Raw genomic sequence first — 17,781 nt, forward strand, 5'->3', positions numbered from 1 at the left:
AAAATTTATTTGCTAAATCTCTTGTCTTTTTTTTTTTTTTAAATATATTTTTATTGATTTTGTACAGAGAGGAAGGGAGAGAGATAGAGAGTTAGAAACATCGATGAGAGAGAGTCATCGATCAGCTGCCTCTTGCACACCCCCTACTGGGGATATGCCCGCAACCAAGGTACATGTCCTTGACCGGAATCGAACCCGGGACTCTTCAGTCCCCAAGCCGACGCTCTATCCATTGAGCCAAACCGGTCCCAACTAAATCTCTTGTCTTTTGATGAATTTAGAAACTTAAAATATGAGTTAATTCATGTGTTATTCCTTCCTTGCTTTTTGAATATAAGACATTCAGTTTGTGCTCCAGTATGAGGTGAAGAAAACTGCTTGTTTATTTGTTTACTGGGACTTGTTTTATGAATCAAAAGTAACACGTATGGAAATTTAGGGCCTTGAATTACTCTATGATATAATGTGTTTATACTTTACTTGTTAGTGGAAAAGGAAGATTTGGGGACTAGAGAGTTTTATTTTCATAATACTTTTGTGTAGAAGAGTTTTAGTAAAGGAAGGTCTTAAAAATTATTCTTTGAGCCGAAACCGGTTTGGCTCAGCGGTAGAACCTGAAAGGTCCCAGGTTCGATTCCGGTCGAGGGCATGTACATTGGTTGCGGGCACATCCCCGGTAAGGAGTGTGCAAGAGGCAGCTGGTCGATGCTTCTCTCTCATTGATGTTTCTAGCTCTCTATCTCTCTCCCTTTCTCTCTGTAAAAAAATCAATAAAATATATTTTTAAAAAAAAATTATTCTTTGAAACTATTGATAAAACTTAAACACTAAGCACTTCTGCATTTGGTGATAGCAGCTTTTGCACAGTGCCTTTACTTTCTCCACCAAGCACAGTCCTTCTTATACATTATCACTTGATTATCCTTTTTACTTGTTATTAAAAAAGAAAGCCTCACATACAAAGGAATTTACTCCTCATCTCATCCTTTTGTTGAAGACAAAATAATGGAAATACCCTTCATTTCTTTGGTCTTACACTCCACCTGCAGTTCATCAGTCAGTCTGATTGACTTACCCCTCCACCGATGCATGTCCAGGATACCTCATCTCTCACACTCCTGCTTCCATTTGTGACTACTCTTCCCTTTAGACCAGCAGTCGTCAACCTTTTGGAACTCATGGACCACCAGTGGTTGGCCATCACTGCTCCAAAGGTTTTCTTAAAGCTTAAGACCTAGACCACTCTCCACCTAGCGGCTGAATGCCGGTTATACCTGGTACCCCTAGTCAACACTGTTTCGTGTTTTGTTTTGTTTTTGTCACAGTAGAAAGTTGTTCTCATAGTCAGGGAGGCCCCTTCCCTCTGTTTTCTGGCTACCTCTCCAACATATTTTTCTAACACTTTTCCCTTATTCACTCCATGTCAATCACACTGGCCTTTTTTTTTTGTTCTTCAGTAATCCAAGCCATTGCACACAGTGTTTCCTGAGCCTGGGCAGTCATCCCCCAAGCATTTGCATGGCTTGTTCTCTGACTTTATATGGGCAGCTCTGTTTAAATGTCACCTCCTCAGAGAAATCCTCTCTGGCAACTTTATCTAAAGTAACATCTCCCTTTCTCACCATTCTTTACCCAATTCTCTTTATTTTCCCCTACAGTCTTCATTATACCTGATAATTATATGCTATTTAACTGACTTTAGAATGATTTTATATTGTTACCAGAGGCCCAATGCATGAAATTCATGCACGGGGTGGGGGCATCGCTTCAGCCCAGCTTGCACCCTCTTCAGTCCATGATCTCTCTCACAATCCTGGACCGCTGGCTCCTAATCACTCACTTGCCTGGCTGCCTGGTTTCCTCTAACTCTCCCCCCTCCCCCCCCCCCCCCCCGCCCCCAGCCTAATTGACCCTCAGTGCCTCTGTGTGCTCGCCTGATCATCCCTAACTGACACCCCTGCTGGCCTGGTTGCCCGTAACTGCCCCCCTGCTGCTGGCCAGGTTACCCCCAACTGCTCCCTCCCTGTTGGCCTGGTTGCTCCTAACTTTTTTTTTTTTTTTTTTTTAATATTTTATTGATTTTTTACAGAGAGGAAGAGAGAGGGATAGAGAGCTAGAAACATCGATGAGAGAGAATCATCGATCAGCTGCCTCTTGCACACCCCCTAACGGGGACATGTCCGCAACCAAGGTACATGCCCTTGCCTGGAATCGAAACCGGGACCTTTCATTTCGCAGGCCGACGCTCTATCCACTTAGCCAAACCGGTTTCGGCATGGTTGCTCCTAACTTTTACCCCCTGCTGGTCTCGTCGCCCCCAACTGCCCCCCCCCTCTGCCAGCCTGGTTGCCCCTAACTGCCCCACCTGCAGACCTGGTCACCTCCAACTGCGCCGCGCCCCCCCCCCCCCCCCCCCCCACCGCCAGCCTAGTCACCCCTCAGTGTCCCCCCTGCCAGCTTAATTGTCCTTAACTGCACCCCCTTTGCTGGCCTGGTCATCTCCAACTGCCCCCCGCCCCCCCAGGCCTGGTTGCCCCCAACTGCCACCCCTGACGGCCTGGTCACCCCACTTAGCCTGCTGTTTGGTCGTCTGGTCATCCCTCACTAACCCCCCTGCTGGCTTGGTCATAGGCAGCCATCTTTTGAGGGCATGAGGTTTAATGTGCATATTATCTCTTTATTTTATAGGATTTATTATTATTACATAGGATTTCTCTGACATTAGAATGCAAGTTTATGAGGGCAGGTCTCTTTTGTCTGTATCTGTTTTGTTTCTCTCAGTAATTGGATTTCAGTCAATTTACTATAAATGAAAAGTTTCTTATATTTATTCCCCTGATCATTTTTTAACTGCCTACTGTGTCTGGTATTATGCTAAGTTAATAGAGCTAATAGAGATGACTGAGGCACAGTTTATCCCTTTGGGGAGCCTAGACTACTACTAATAAGTGAAGTTAGAAATACAGATAAATAGCTACCATGAAAACTTAGAAGGTGCCAAAAGTCGTAAGGAGGATGCAGGTAGAAGTGTCCTGGAAATTCAAAGAGGCATTTAGGTTCTAGTCCAAGAGAAAGGAGGGATGATAAACCTGCCTGTTTGGGAAAGGAACAATGCTCTTTTGGTATCTTCGGTATTTCATTTTATACCTGGAGAGCAGCCCTTGTTTATTTCCTTTCTTTTCCTGTTTGTCCAGCCTGTCCTAATCTGGATACTTCTTGCCTCAATAATTGCACAAAACAGCCTCCTTTGTCTCTGCCCCTGTTCTCCTCTTGTCTGTCACCTGTCACCTGTTCTTCGTACTCTTCCACTGGTCATTTCACTCTGCTTCTCAAAACATTTCTGTGACTATGTTAATGATGACATAAGTCAAAGCTTTTTCACAAATCCTTTACTTGAGCTAAATTGAAATGCCACTTTTCCTCCTTGAAACCTTTTCTAATGTCAGAAGTCTCACCTCGCTCAAATTGGCTCCTGGTATATTTTGTAGTATACTTTACTCCTTGCCATGTTCTGCTGCTTTGTATCATCGTTAATGACATATTTTATCTCCCTACTAGAATCATAATTACCTTTGAAACTACCCAGTCTTATTCATCAAGTGAACATACTCATTTATCTGTTCATTTATCCCATCTTTTTTTAAAAAATATATTTTTATTGATTTTTTTTACAGAGAGGAAGGGAGAGAGATAGAGAGCTAGAAACATCGATGAGAGAGAAACACCGACCAGCTGCCTCTTGCACACCCCTACCGGGGATGTGCCCGCAACCAACGTACATGCCCCTGACCGGAATCGAACCTGGGACCTTTCAGTCTGCAGACTGATGCTCTACCACTGAGCCAAACCGGTTTCGGCCTATTTATCCCATCTTGAAACTGTTCTACATCCTTGCTCTCATGGAATTATATTCTAGTGATGATTAGACAAATGGTAAATACGTAATCAAGTACATGAATAACAGAATATCAAGTAGGATAAGTGCAAGAAAATAAAACAAAGCAATGTGGTAAAAACGTGACTTACATGCACTGCCTGTTATTTTGTTATCCTGTTGGATTGTATAGCATTTGTAATGTAAGAATGGCTGGTTTTGTTATTTTAGTCTTTGACATTAGTACCCAAGCCTTCTGAATTACATATGTGGAACAGATCACTTTTTTGGAATAATTATTGGAAAGACTAAGAGTTTGCTTTGGCTTTCAGGAATTACTTTGGACAATGTATATATTAACTACTGTAATGAACTTTTATTGTAGTCTTGATTCTTTCAACCTGAAATTTTATTTGACTTTTTTTTTTTTATCACTCTCACTTTATTTTTCATTTCTTATTTTGAACAATGCCAATTTTAATATTTGTCTCACAGTTGAGGCATGCTTTTGGTTGTGTGTGTTCCTAGCATTGAGGAATTAAGGATTATAAAGGAAAGAAAACTCCAGAAGTTTCTAAGAAGAAGTATGTTCTTTAAGGGTTTGTTTAATATTGTTTTCTTGCTGTTGGATAGACCCAGTTGGATTTTCATCCTACCCTACAGAAGTAAGTCTGGTTCATTTATGACATTCTGTCTAAATGAACTCCTAATGGATAAACTGTTCTTGCTAAGTTTGGTCTTTTGTTTAACTCAGTGTATGGCATCAGCTTAAAATATAGCTGTTGATTCAGTCTAGCCAAGCACCTGTCAGCAAAAAATAGATTCTTGCCATGAAACAGTCGGGAATTTTGGATTAGTGCAGCCAGCTCTGCATTCCACTCAAGTGCACATGTTTGGGATGTCTTCTTGATACGGTCTTCTGTTCTTTACTGGCAGGCTGTGCTGGAGACTATTCGGAACCTGATGAACACTGACTGTGTGGTACCTGCCTGGCTGCATGACATCATTTTAGGTTACGGGGATCCAAGCAGTGCACATTATTCAAAAATGCCCAATCAGATTGCCACCCTGGATTTCAATGACACATTTCTCTCCATTGAGCATTTGAAAGCCAGCTTCCCTGGTCACAATGTTAAAGTAACTGTGGATGACCCAGCTCTACAGATACCCCCTTTCAGGTAAAGTCCAAACTGTCCTCCTTCAGGCTTTCTGCGGCCAGTCCAGTTGGGCCATTAGGACTGCAGCTAAACTGAAATGCACATTTTCAAAAATGCCAAGTTTTCAGCACCGAGTTTGGATCTTGTTTGTGCAATCTCTACCTTCACCATATACTCACTGGGGTGAATTTATTTTATTTGACTCTAGTTCTAATTATTTGTGTAGTAGTTATTTTGAGACCACAGTCAGAATAGCTTTGTGTGTTATAAGGGATCAGTAAATGCTTATCTGAAGAGTACTACATAAATATATTTATAGCATTGCATTGAAAATATATGTGTGTATAGTCTCGTATACTTGCTAATTAATACACATAGCCACGTGATTTTGAACTTTGTTTTGTTTTTTAAATTCTTTTATTTTTAACCTTGCTTGCTTTCACAAGTTGTAAATATTTGCAATATAGTTATATTTAATGTTCAAGGAGTTTTGGTTTTAAAATTTGAGTAGAAATAGGACAAAGTACCTGAAGCACCGACTGCTCTTCCCTGAGTTCTATCAGGCAGGCAGTGACAAAACACTCTGTGTACCTTGGGTGGTAGGAAAGCGCCTGCTTTCTCTGTTGGAAATTACAACATATAATTTCAGTTAAATATAAATATAATAATTCTGCATATTAAAAACATGCATCCTTATAACACCTACTTAACTGTAGTCTTCCTCTATACTTTCGAAATCCTATTAATGGCAAAATCATTTTTCTAGTTACCCTGCCTTGAAATCTTGGCATTATTTTTGAATTTTTTTACTCCTCTAACTCCTGCTATGCCTTATAGACTCTGCTTTAAGGATACAGTTTTATGTCACTCCTGACCACAGCCTCTCTAGGCCCTAAACACTTCGGTCTTTGGTGGCAGCATCTTTCCTGCCTTTGTCTCCTCACTGAACCTATCACATGCTTTACTGCTAGAGTCATTACGCTCCCTAAGAAACTGAGTTGTCCTGTTGCTTATCACAATAAGGGCTAACCTCTTAGCCTCTTTGTTTCTTAGTACTTGGGGGGGTGGGTATTATCTCTGCTTTCAGAATGGGAAGAAAGACTGGAAAAAGTGTACACAGAGAATTAACGTTTTATTTTAACTTTAGGTGTTTCATTCACTTCCCCAGGTACCTGTGGGGAGTTGCCTCTTGGGGTATCTCTGACCCCGGACTAATAACTTCTGCCTTAAAGGCTTGGTATTCCAAAGGTGCCATAAGGAGGCTCCTGCCTTTCTTTCTAGCTTTAACCCTTTGCACTCCGAACCATTCTGGACATTGGCTACCAGCTACTCGACGCTACTTTGCGGCAGAGTGCGTTGAAATAACTCAATTCCCCGTAATCACTAATAAACTGCAATGTCCCCTGAAAGGGGACATCCGAGTGATATGCTAGAATTCCGATGTCCCCTGAGAGGGGACAGCGGAGTGCAAAGGGTTAAATTGTGCCCTGCACTCCAGCAAAGATACTGGTGCTTCTTTCTTCCTGGAGTGTCTTCCCTCCCATGCCTACATGTCTGAATTCTTCGAAACTCATCTTAGATGCCAGGAAGCCTTTTCTAATTAAATCAAGGACAAAGTGTATAGCACTTTACAACACCTTAAATGTGACTTAAGCATATGTTTCTTTGTTTATTTTCCCTTAATTGAATGACTTTTTCTAATCTGAACACCCTTAACATATTTTAGTGCTTTTAATTCTGCTTTTCTTCAAAATTTATGTACAGATAGTGCGATTCTAATGTTTCTTACTGATCTGATTATTCTTTACACAATGTATGCACAATGATAAACATTGTTAATTGTAAAGCTGAACAGAAGTTTGGTCTTGTAGGATAACTTTTCCAGTAAGAAGTGGAAAAGGGAAGAAAAGGAAAGACGTGGATGGGGAAGATGAAGACAGTGAAGAGGCCAAGACCTTAATTGTTGAACCTCATGTTATTCCTAATCGGGGTCCTTACCCTTACAACCAACCCAAGCGGTAATTTTATTATCTGGGCTAATTATAGTAATTAATAATAGTTTGCTATTTCAAATGGATTTGTAATTTTTTTTTTAAATTCTCTGATTATTTAGAAATTCTGTTGCTATATCCTTTCCTTCTAGTCTATCAATTGGCTGAATAGCTCAGACATTTTTGGCCATTCTGTAGTCATATTTCAGAAAGAAACATTTTCAGGTACTATGAGAATGAACGTTAGAGAGATACCTTAACTTCAGCACAGGGTTCTTACTTTATGACCATGTGTTATTTGTAACAGCTGCTCATTGCATATGTGCCATAACTAATACAGTGGCAGCTTGGACACTTCAGATGAGGTCTGGGATGGGCTACATATATTGAAAAATAACTAGTCTTCTCTGTCCACAAGTTTCATTCAGTTTTAATTGGTCTGTGGAAGGGCAGGGGTGCCGAGAGTCATTCAGAAGAGATTAAGTCATGTAAGATGTGAGTTCTAGAGACCTGCTGTATCACATTGGCTCAGAGTTAACAGTGCTGTACTGCACACTTAAATGTAGTGAAGAGGGCAGATTTCTTATTATGTAATTTTACCATACATACACATAGGGCCAGCCTGAGGAGGAGAAGAGACTGGGAGAACAGGAACAGATGCAGAGCAGATGTTTAGAACTCTGGTCACTGTTGTCTACATTTTTACTGAATGTCATTCCTCTGTGTTTTCAACCAACTTTTTATCTCTCTAATTTATAGTAATACAATTCAGTTCACGCATACACAGATAGAGGCCATCCGTGCTGGAATGCAGCCTGGGCTAACTATGGTAAGAGCATTATTGTTACACGTTTTCACATGGACTCAGACCAGAAGTGAGCATCAGATTTTTATAGTGTGTTCTATTTGAAGCACAAAAGCCAAAATGAAATAAATGTTTCTAAATGCTTGTGACATCTTATGCATATGGAGATCTTGCTACTCATTTCAGTGTTCGTAAATAAAGTTTTATTAAACTACCACTATGCTCATTTGTTTATGTGTTGCCTGTGGCCACTTTTGTGTTACATTTGCAGAGGTTAAATGCTTACAGCAGAGATAATCTGGGTCACAAAGCCTAAATGTTAACTTGCTAGCCCTTAACAGAAAGGTCTACTGACAACTGATTTAGACATGTGTTTAATTTCCAAGTTTTGGGAGATTTTCTATTATCTTCCAGTTACTGATTTCCAATCTAAATCCATTATGGTCAGAGGACATACTTTATATTATTCCAATTTTTTAGTTTTTTTATTTTGTTAAGGTTTGTTTTGTGACCCAGGATATGATCTATCTTGGAGAATATTCCATACGAGCTTGAGAAGAATGTGTATTCTGTTGTTTGAGGGTGGAGAAGTATCCTATGTATGCCAATCAGATTAATTCGGTTATAGTACTGTTTAGTACTTCTCAATCCTTGCTTATATTCCACTTAATATCATTTGATTACTGAGAGAAGAGAATTGAAGTATCTGTTTCTCCTTTTTAGTTCTGACAGTTTTTGGTTTACAAGTTTTACAGCTTTATGATCTGTGTACATACATTGTTACATCTTCTTGGCGAAGTGATGTTTGTCTTCATCACTGGTGAATTTCTTTGCTTAAAAGTCTACTTTGATATTAATGTAGTCACTGCATCTTTCCTTTGAATAGTGTTTATGTGATACATCTTTTCCCATCATTTTACTTCTAAACTACTAATGTATTGGAAGTGAGTTTCTTCATATATATTATTATTATTATTATTATTTATTTTTTATTGATTTTTTACAGAGAGGAAGGGAGAGGGATAGAGAGTTAGAAACATTGATGAGAGAGAAACATCAATCAGCTGCCTCCTACTGGGGATGTGCCCGCAACCAAGGTACATGCTGTTGACCAGAATCAAACCTGGGACCCTTTAGTCTGCAGGCCAATGCTCTATCCACTGAGCCAAACCAGTTAGGGCAGAAGTGAGTTTCTTGTAGACAGTATATAATTGGGGCATGTTGTTCTATGAATTCTGGCAGTCTCTGTCTTTTAATTGGTGTGTTTAGACCCCAGGTAATGTATTTACTGATGTGTTCTATCATTTTATTATTTATGCTTGTTCCCTTTGTTTTGTGTTGCTGTTTTTCCTTTCCTGCATTCTTATGCGTTATTTGTGTAGTTTTTAGTTCCATGTTTTTGTTGATTTATTTTGTTCATTTATTATATTTTGTATAATTTTTCTTAATGGCTGCTCTAGAGAATTACAACATACATACTTAATGCTTCACAATCTTCTCAATCCTTTATCTCAAGTTTCCTCTAGTATCATTTCCTTTCTTTCTGAAGAAATTCTTTCACCACTTTTAAGAGCAGACCTGGTAGCAATGAATTATCGTTGGTTTCGTCACATGAGAATGTCTCTAATTCACCTTCATTCGTTAAAGATATTTTCACTGGATATAGAATTCTACTTTGACAGCACTTTAAAAATGTTATTCTACATCCTCTGGCTTCCATTGTTTCTGATAAGAAATACATAGTTATTTGAAACATCCTTTTGCTCTATAATGTATCATTTTTTTCTAGTTGCTTTTAATAATTTGTCTTTAATTTTTAAACATTAAATTATAGTGTATCTGGGCATAGATTTCTTTGGGATTATTCTGTTTGGGGTTTGCTGAGCTTGATACTGTAGATTTTTATGTCTTTTGCCAATTTGGGGAATTTTCAGACATTATTACTTCAAATACATTTTCTGTACTGTATATAGTTTTCCTTTTTCTTTAGGACTTCAGTGATATGAATGTTAGACCTTTTAATATTACAGATTCATGAGGCTCTGGCTATGACTTGTTTTACCCCTTCTTTCCTGTTTGTTATTTAGATTAGGTGACTTCTATTGATCCGTCTGGAAGTTCATGGACTTTATCCTGTCCGTTAAGCTATTAAACTCATCCAGGGAATTTTTAAACATTTTATCTTTCAGTTTTAGAATTTTCATTTAGTAGTTTGCTATGTTTATCTCCTTTTTAGGTTGTGGGCCCACCGGGTACAGGAAAAACAGATGTGGCAGTTCAGATCATATCCAATATATACCACAATTTTCCAGAGCAGAGAACTCTTATTGTTACTCATTCCAATCAGGTAAGAGAGAAAGAGAGGAAGGGTTGGGGAGGAGAGGAATGAGGGGTGGAGGGAAAAAGGGAGAGAGCACGAGTGCGCGTGCACGCGCAAACACACACACACACACACACACACAAATGTATAGAGTGGACCTAGGGGAGGTAAATAAAGAAGGAGCAGGAATGCATGGAAGCACAATGGAGATTTCTACTTTGGTAAACAGAATACCAGGAATACTGGGAAAGGCTAATGAGTATAGTGTTTGTTACTGAGTTATTCTTAGGTTATCACTGGTAAGGACTAGATTGTATTGAATAAAATATAAAAACAACCTTTTCTAATTGAGGGGGTGTCAAATTATGGCAAAGCTAAGCAGAATATTTAGATATGTAATCAAATATTTGGATTAAATTGCTTCCCCCATCTTATGTGCTGAGCTAGAGCTTTTACTTTGAAGCATTAATAGCATTTTTCCTGCTAATAGGACAAATATTCCTAAAAGACTGAGTCTAAACTGTATTACTGGATTGAACTTTAAATCTTTATGAAGTATACATATGAATATAATGGAAGTATACCTGGAAGGACTATTTTAGGTTGCAGGTTTAATATATAAGGCTTTATAAACAGCTGAAGCAAAAAAAAAACAAATTCCTTTTTTGTAAATAATGGTTGAAAAATTATTTTTATGTCTACCTGTGTGATGTGATAGCTGTCACTCATAGAAAGAAGAAAAACAAGTAACATTTATTAGTTCTCATATAGAATGTGAAAGGCAGCTTTCAGAACGTTCAGCATGTTATGAAACTTGCATGGTAGTCTGAACCTCTGAATGTATTTATTTTCTCTGAATACATAATAATGCTGACTTGAGTTGACCAGTTCTGCAAAGATTTGGTCTACAAAGAAGTATTGGTTTTTAGAATGTTAACATCATTTATTCTGTTTTTCATCAACTTTTAATTAACAGGTTTTAAAAATACAATACTATTATGTTTGTTCATATCATGCTTTTAGAAATGGTGGCATGATGTACTAAAATTGTGCCATGAAGAGGGTTGATTGAGACTTTACTTTGATAAGAAACAGAAAACAAAACACGTGTAGATTTACTTTTCTTCTATTCAGTAATATTTAGTCTGTGATAATTTTTCTATTTAAAAATTCTTAGAGTGAATAAAGAATAATACGAATAATAGTATTTTTTAATTGATTTTAGAGAGAAAGGGAGAGGAAGAGATTGAAACATCGATGAGAGAGAAACATCTATCAGCTGCCTCCTGCATGCCCCCGACTGGGGATTGAGCCTCCACCCAGGCATGTGCCCAGACTGGGAATCGAACCAGTGACCTCTTAGTGCATGGGTTGATGCTCAATCACTGAGTCACACTGGCTGGGCTATTCATGTATTTTTAAATAAATCTTGTCATAACTTGATAATAACTGTCTGTGGTATCCTCTATTAATGATTGACTTGAATAACACAGTTATAGAGAGGATTATTTTACAAAAATATTCAGACTTATTGTTTCCTAAGGGCTTTTTTTGATCTTTAGTTCATCAAATCATCCTTATTGATCTCTATCAAATTGTTAAATTTTTCACAACTATTTTTTTTGCGCGATCTCTATGTGCATATATAATTCAAGCAATTCTCCAACATCACTCTAATTCACAATGAAAACTTGCAGGTTTTTCTGAGATTTCACTGGGAGTATTTTTGCCACCTAAATCTATGTTATTCCTGAACTTAGATAGCAAAAGGTTGGATAGTGAATAATATGATGTGGTCTGATCAGTTGGGCCTCCAACTTTTGGCTGAAAAATATTAAGATTTTTGGGTAGTAGGGAATTTTTCTAAAAATTATGTGTATCGCTTTAATTTCTAATTGGTAGAATTTTGATAGCAAAGGATGTTTATATTTATCTTATATAACTTGGAAGTTGATGAGATTGGATGATCACTTGATGGGCAGGCAGGGTTATACTGATGGTAAATTGAGAGAAATGTTTGAGTGAGGGCTAATTTTTAAATGATGTTTTATTAGTGTATCTTCCCATACTATGAACCTTTTCTCATTCTGAAAAGCCTTGTAACTGCATAAGTGCAGATAATAAATACTAGGGGACCCTAAATAAGAACATTGAATAGGTAGAAAGGAGTGGCTTTCATCAGAAGAGTTTGCTGTAAATGAGTGCTCATTGTTGCATTGAGATCTTTAGACTTTCAGTCCAAGATTCGAATGATGCACTTTACTTTTCACACTGTGGTCCTCTCAGTGCATTCTCCCTAAACACTCATCTCCTAAGAGACCTTCTCCAACCAAAAAAACTTCCCAGTTCTCTGCAATCCATGGAAATTTCATTGAGTGAAATAACAGTGTGGTTATTCATCATTTTAGTAATTGTTATTATTTGGGAAAAATAGAAACTGAGCCCAAACCTTTTTTCTTTTCATAAGTTAAAAGCAGAGATTTAATGGTTAGATGATTTTTTTATGGTTATTTATTTGGCCTAGGATAAATAGGCAGAAATATCAGAATTCAGTAACTGTAAATGGACAAAAATATAAGATGTTTCCTTTTTTGTTTTGATTTGATTCATATCTGACTGAGCAATGCTTCTCTTCTGCCCTCCTAAATATTGGTTGTTACTTTTAAGGGAGTGCTGATTCTTTAAAACTCACCATCACCTTCTGGTTTTATTCTCCAGGCCCTGAACCAGTTGTTTGAGAAAATCATGGCTTTAGACATTGATGAGCGCCACCTCCTGCGTCTTGGTCATGGAGAAGAAGAGCTGGAGACAGAGAAAGATTTCAGCAGGTGAGCACATGGGGATGAATTTTGAAATAGTATACAAAAGAATCTAACATTCTCCTTGTTGTATGTCTAAAGCATTAATTGGGAAGTTGATTCATTTAATGAAATGCAGTTGAAGATTAATGGCATTGTAAGCTCTGGAGTTGTAAATATTATTTCAGGCTCTTAATGCAAGTTTAGCTGGGCTTTATGTTTAATACTACAGGCCCAGTGCACAAAATTTGTGCACAGGGTTGTGTCCTTTAGCCCAGCCTGCACCTCTCCAATCCGGGACTCCTCTCGCAATCTGGGACTGCTTGCTCCTAACCATTCACCTGCCTGCCTGCCTGATCGCCCCTTACTGCCTCTGCCTGCCATCCTGATCACCGCTGCCTTGCCTCTCTGCCAGCCTGATTGACCCTAACTTACCCCCCCAGCCAGCATGATTGCCCCTAACTTGCCTCCCTGCCGGCCTGATCACCCCTACCTTGCCCCCCTGCGGACCTGATCACTCCTACCTTGCCCCCCTGCTGGCCTGATCAGACCCTAACTTGCCCCCATGCCTGCCTGATCGCCCCTAACTTGCTCCCCTACTGACCTGATCGTCCCTAACCACCTCTGTTTCAGCCCCCGGCCTAAGCTACAGTCTGGCCTCTCTCTGTGGGAGGCAACCTGGCGGATCAGGGGATCAGGGATCGCAGCTGTGCCTCAGCCCTTTGCAGCCATCCACATTGGATTCTATTATATATTGCTTTTTAAATTTAACATTATATTACAAAATTTGGCATTTTATTACAAAGTCTTTATAAGCATTCCCCCCCCCCCTTTTTTTTTCCTCATTACCAAAGTGTTCATTGTAGGAAACATTTTAAACTATAGATAAGCACATAGAAAAAAAAAAATTACCTGCTATGATGTTGATACCTTCTAAGTTGGAAAATTCTTAAAAACATAGACCATGCCTTATCCCTTTTGTATTCTTGATCATCGCTTGCTGCCTCAGAGGTCAACTGAACTCTGGAGCGGCAGGGACATGACTTCTTCCTTTGTCAAATCTTTAAACATGAGAACTTCAATGTTTAAAAACAGTTGTGATCTCTTCTATTAGTAAAAGGTCATGGAGGCATTTTGTTTTAGTGGAAAGAGTATGTATATAACCTTTGGAATGCAATTCTGGTGCCACTACTTTTTTGTTAACTATATATCTCTTTCCAAACGTTATATATACTGTCCAAATTTTAGGTTTCTTACATATTCAGCAAATGTGAACCTACTAGGTTCAGGTGCCAAACCGCATGCTGGGATGACAGAATGAAAAATACATTACCTTTCAAGGCCTTTAGAACAAATCTACATTTGTGATGGTATAAAACAGTGCTATTCAAAGCAGTCAGTGGGTAAACTGTATGTTCTTGGTCTGATGAGATGAACTAGTACTAGAATGCACTGTACTATTTGCTTCTTTGTGAAGAACTTGTCCTGGAAAACAAAAATTGATAGCTGAACTTAAATGGTGTGTTTAGTGATGTCTTTGATTTTTTCTTCCTCACAGACCACTAACACATTTGTAGGTATGCACTGATCCATAGGGTGCACTTTAAGTAACTTTGGTGTGAAATGATCCAAGAACTACTACTTATAGTAAAATATAAACTATGTTTTCTGTTTTGTTTTATTTTTTAATTTGGCTATTTATAGTTTCTGATATGATTTTCCTTGAATATTTTGTTGACAATTTCCTTTCAAATCTCTTCATTACATAATTGTGTCCTTTTGCTTAATTGTGATTTCTAGGTATGGAAGAGTTAATTATGTCCTAGCTCGAAGAATAGAACTTTTAGAAGAAGTCAAACGATTGCAAAAAAGCCTAGGAGTTCCAGGGGATGCTTCATATACTTGTGAAACAGCAGGCTATTTCTTCTTATACCAGGTAGGAAGTTAAGAGTTTTTAAATCATACTTCACTTTATGCTCTTCAGTTGGAAACTGAAATGGATTTTTGTTTTAAATATATTTTATTGATTTTACACAGAGAGGAATTGAGAGAGACAGAGAGTTAGAAACATCGATGAGAGAGAAACATCAACCAGCTGCCTCTTGCACACCCCCCACTGGGGATGTGCCTGCAACCAAGGTACATGCCCTTGACTGGAATCGAACCTGGGACCTTTCAGGCCAATGCTCTATCCACTGAGTTTGGCTCAGTGGATAGAGCAGGCCAATGCTCTATCCACTAAGCCAAACCGGTCCCGGCTGAAATGGATTTTTGAAAGCTTTTTTTCAGGGAATAGATTGAGATGCATGCTATTGCCATAGCAATATTGTGAATGTTAAATTTATTTTCCCTGTAATCTTCAATTTTCTTTGCAAACTTTGCTTGATGATCCTTTCAATGAAAGGCCAATGTTGGTACTTTAAATTTTTTTCTTTCTTCCTTTTTGCTATTATAAAAGTTTTAGTTATTCTTAAAAAAAAAAATATATATATATATATATATATATATATATATATATATATATATATATATATCTCAGCTACCTAATGGTAACAAAGTGCAGTTTTGTAACTTATTTTACTATGAATATTAATCAATTAATAAAGAAAAACATGACCTCCTTTTAAATTTCCAGAAATAAATTATGTTTTTAATTTTAAATAGACAGGAGTTTAAGTTAAAAATTCTTTTGACTTCAATTTAGAGGTATGCTCTTTTGCTTTTGCAAGGTTAGTTCTTGGGTATAAAGCCAATGAGAAACAAAGGCAAATAAAATGAATACAAATGAACTTTAATAGCCAGTTGGTTTCCTAGTAATTTTAAATGGAATAAAGCCTAATAAAATAATGAAGACTTTGTATAACTTTATTCTCTTTAAACTAATGCTACTTGTGTATTTTAGGTGTAAATTGTAACAATAAAATTTGAAAAACGTATATGAAAGAATGGGTTTGTGCTCAGTATAAATGGATATGCACAAACCATGTGAGCCCATTTAAAATGAGCATATTTCATATTTTCTTATGAAACAGGAGAGATATGCATCCTCCTACAAAGTAGTCTGCATTAGACTCAGACTGTTTAGAAGTTTGAAGAATAGGATAAAGATCATGCTTAAATGCATATTGGGCACAAAATAAAAATCACTAGGCTATCAGTCAAAATGACGTGTTTTTTAATTCAATTTTTAAAAAATTTTCAACATGTCACACTCACATGAGGAAAGTTGTTTGAGGGGAAATTCTCAAGCTCTGTCCCCAGAGAGTCTCTTTCAATATTAGGGTGGCATCTGGGGATGTACATTATTATTTAGCTTCTCAGCTATTCTGCCTAAGGACCACACTTTGAGATAAACTGGGATTGTAACAGAAAAAAACCTGGGAGAAGCACAGAGATTGAGATGAATTAAATAGGAACTTTATGGTAGGGGCATAGTTAATATCATGCCAGAATATAATTGAACTCTATCACAAAAGTCATAGAATGAGCTTTCAAGTCTGTACTCAGCTTAACCAGAAGTTCTTTATAAATGTACTAAAGAGAATTGGAAAAGTTATAATGGTCAGGAAGAAGGGTTAAGTGCCAAATGATTTAAAAACTGTTGAAGCTTAACCTACCATATGGAGAGAAACTGAGATTAAAAAAAAATAAGAAATGTCATTGACTTTTGCATAAATTGTTGCATAAATGGAGAATCTGAAATGTTTGAGGTAAAGTCTCATGAGAGAACCCTAAAGTTTTTCCCTTTCTAAATTTTTTATTAAAGACACTTCCCCCCCCCCCCCCCCCCCTATTATCTTAAAGGTAAAGTTACTTTTATAAAAGAAGGGCAGATAGTCGATTAGTGACTTCGGTAAAAAAGTTATTTTGGGTTAAAGATTGCTTTTCTTACCTTTTACCCAGCAGACCTTATTTTTTAAAATTTCTCTTTTATCATTAAAAACATAATTAGCTGACAAATTTAACCTCAAGTCCTTTTTTTATAGGTAATGTCTCGCTGGGAAGAATATATCAGCAAAGTGAAAAATAAAGGTAACACATCGCCAGATGTCACGGAAGTCTCCACTTTCTTCCCTTTCCATGAGTACTTTGCAAATGCTCCTCAGCCCATTTTTAAAGGTCGGTCTTATGAAGAAGACATGGAAATTGCTGAAGGATGTTTCAGGCATATTAAGAAAATCTTTACTCAGCTTGAGGTAAGGATTCTCAAGTTCTAACTTTTCTTTAAAGGTTTTAAGTTCAGTTGTTGGTTGTTTTTTTATGTAAAGTAAATGAAATACTCAAATCTGACAAACCAGATTATTACTTTTAAGTGAGCTTATTGAAAATACTTATAGTCTAGGTCAAGAAATAAGTAAAATTTAATAAGAATTGAACGCCCGTTATTCTGACTTTTCTGGTGTCAAAGTCTTAATATTTGAGAAAAGGATGAGCAAACAGGAGATTGAGCAGTGGTTCTTTGGGTTGGATTTTGAGACTGCCAAGTGGGCATTCTTAGTTCTTCATGCCTTTTCAGTAGGCAGGTGAGGTTGCTGGTGAGCCAGGATGGTTGATCCTGATTAGGTAGGTGAAATAAGAATCACCACTATACAAAGAATAGGTTTGGAGAAGAATGTGTCTGGAACCCAGGGACCCCTTCATTGTTTTTCTGTTCTTCTGTCACCTGTGTCTTAGACCACTGCATTAAATTCACCTTTGTTGTTAACACTTGAACTAGTTTCAGTTTTCTGGAGGGATCTTAAGTAATATAAATAGAGTGATAATTTACCTTTTATTCAGTATTCTTTGGGGGTTTTGTTTGTTTTTTAATCCCCACCAGAGGGTATGCTTAGAGAG

General features: G+C 37.7%; 1 protein-coding gene across 1 annotated transcript in view; it reads left to right on the forward strand.

Annotated features, from left to right (window-relative positions):
• AQR (aquarius intron-binding spliceosomal factor) overlaps nucleotides 1-17,781 on the forward strand; it is a 94,162-nt gene that overhangs the window by 54,351 nt on the left and 22,030 nt on the right. The window contains exons 20-26 of the mRNA XM_084895360.1: nucleotides 4,811-5,052; nucleotides 6,903-7,049; nucleotides 7,782-7,851; nucleotides 10,064-10,174; nucleotides 12,866-12,975; nucleotides 14,746-14,881; nucleotides 16,932-17,141. Of these exons, the coding sequence (XP_084751486.1) occupies nucleotides 4,811-5,052; nucleotides 6,903-7,049; nucleotides 7,782-7,851; nucleotides 10,064-10,174; nucleotides 12,866-12,975; nucleotides 14,746-14,881; nucleotides 16,932-17,141 (1,026 nt within the window). The remainder of the gene's footprint in view (nucleotides 1-4,810; nucleotides 5,053-6,902; nucleotides 7,050-7,781; nucleotides 7,852-10,063; nucleotides 10,175-12,865; nucleotides 12,976-14,745; nucleotides 14,882-16,931; nucleotides 17,142-17,781) is intronic.

The sequence above is a fragment of the Pipistrellus hanaki genome, assembly GCF_964339955.1.
Source record: "Pipistrellus hanaki genome assembly, chromosome: 1".
In the NCBI taxonomy this organism is placed as follows: domain Eukaryota; kingdom Metazoa; phylum Chordata; class Mammalia; order Chiroptera; family Vespertilionidae; genus Pipistrellus; species Pipistrellus hanaki.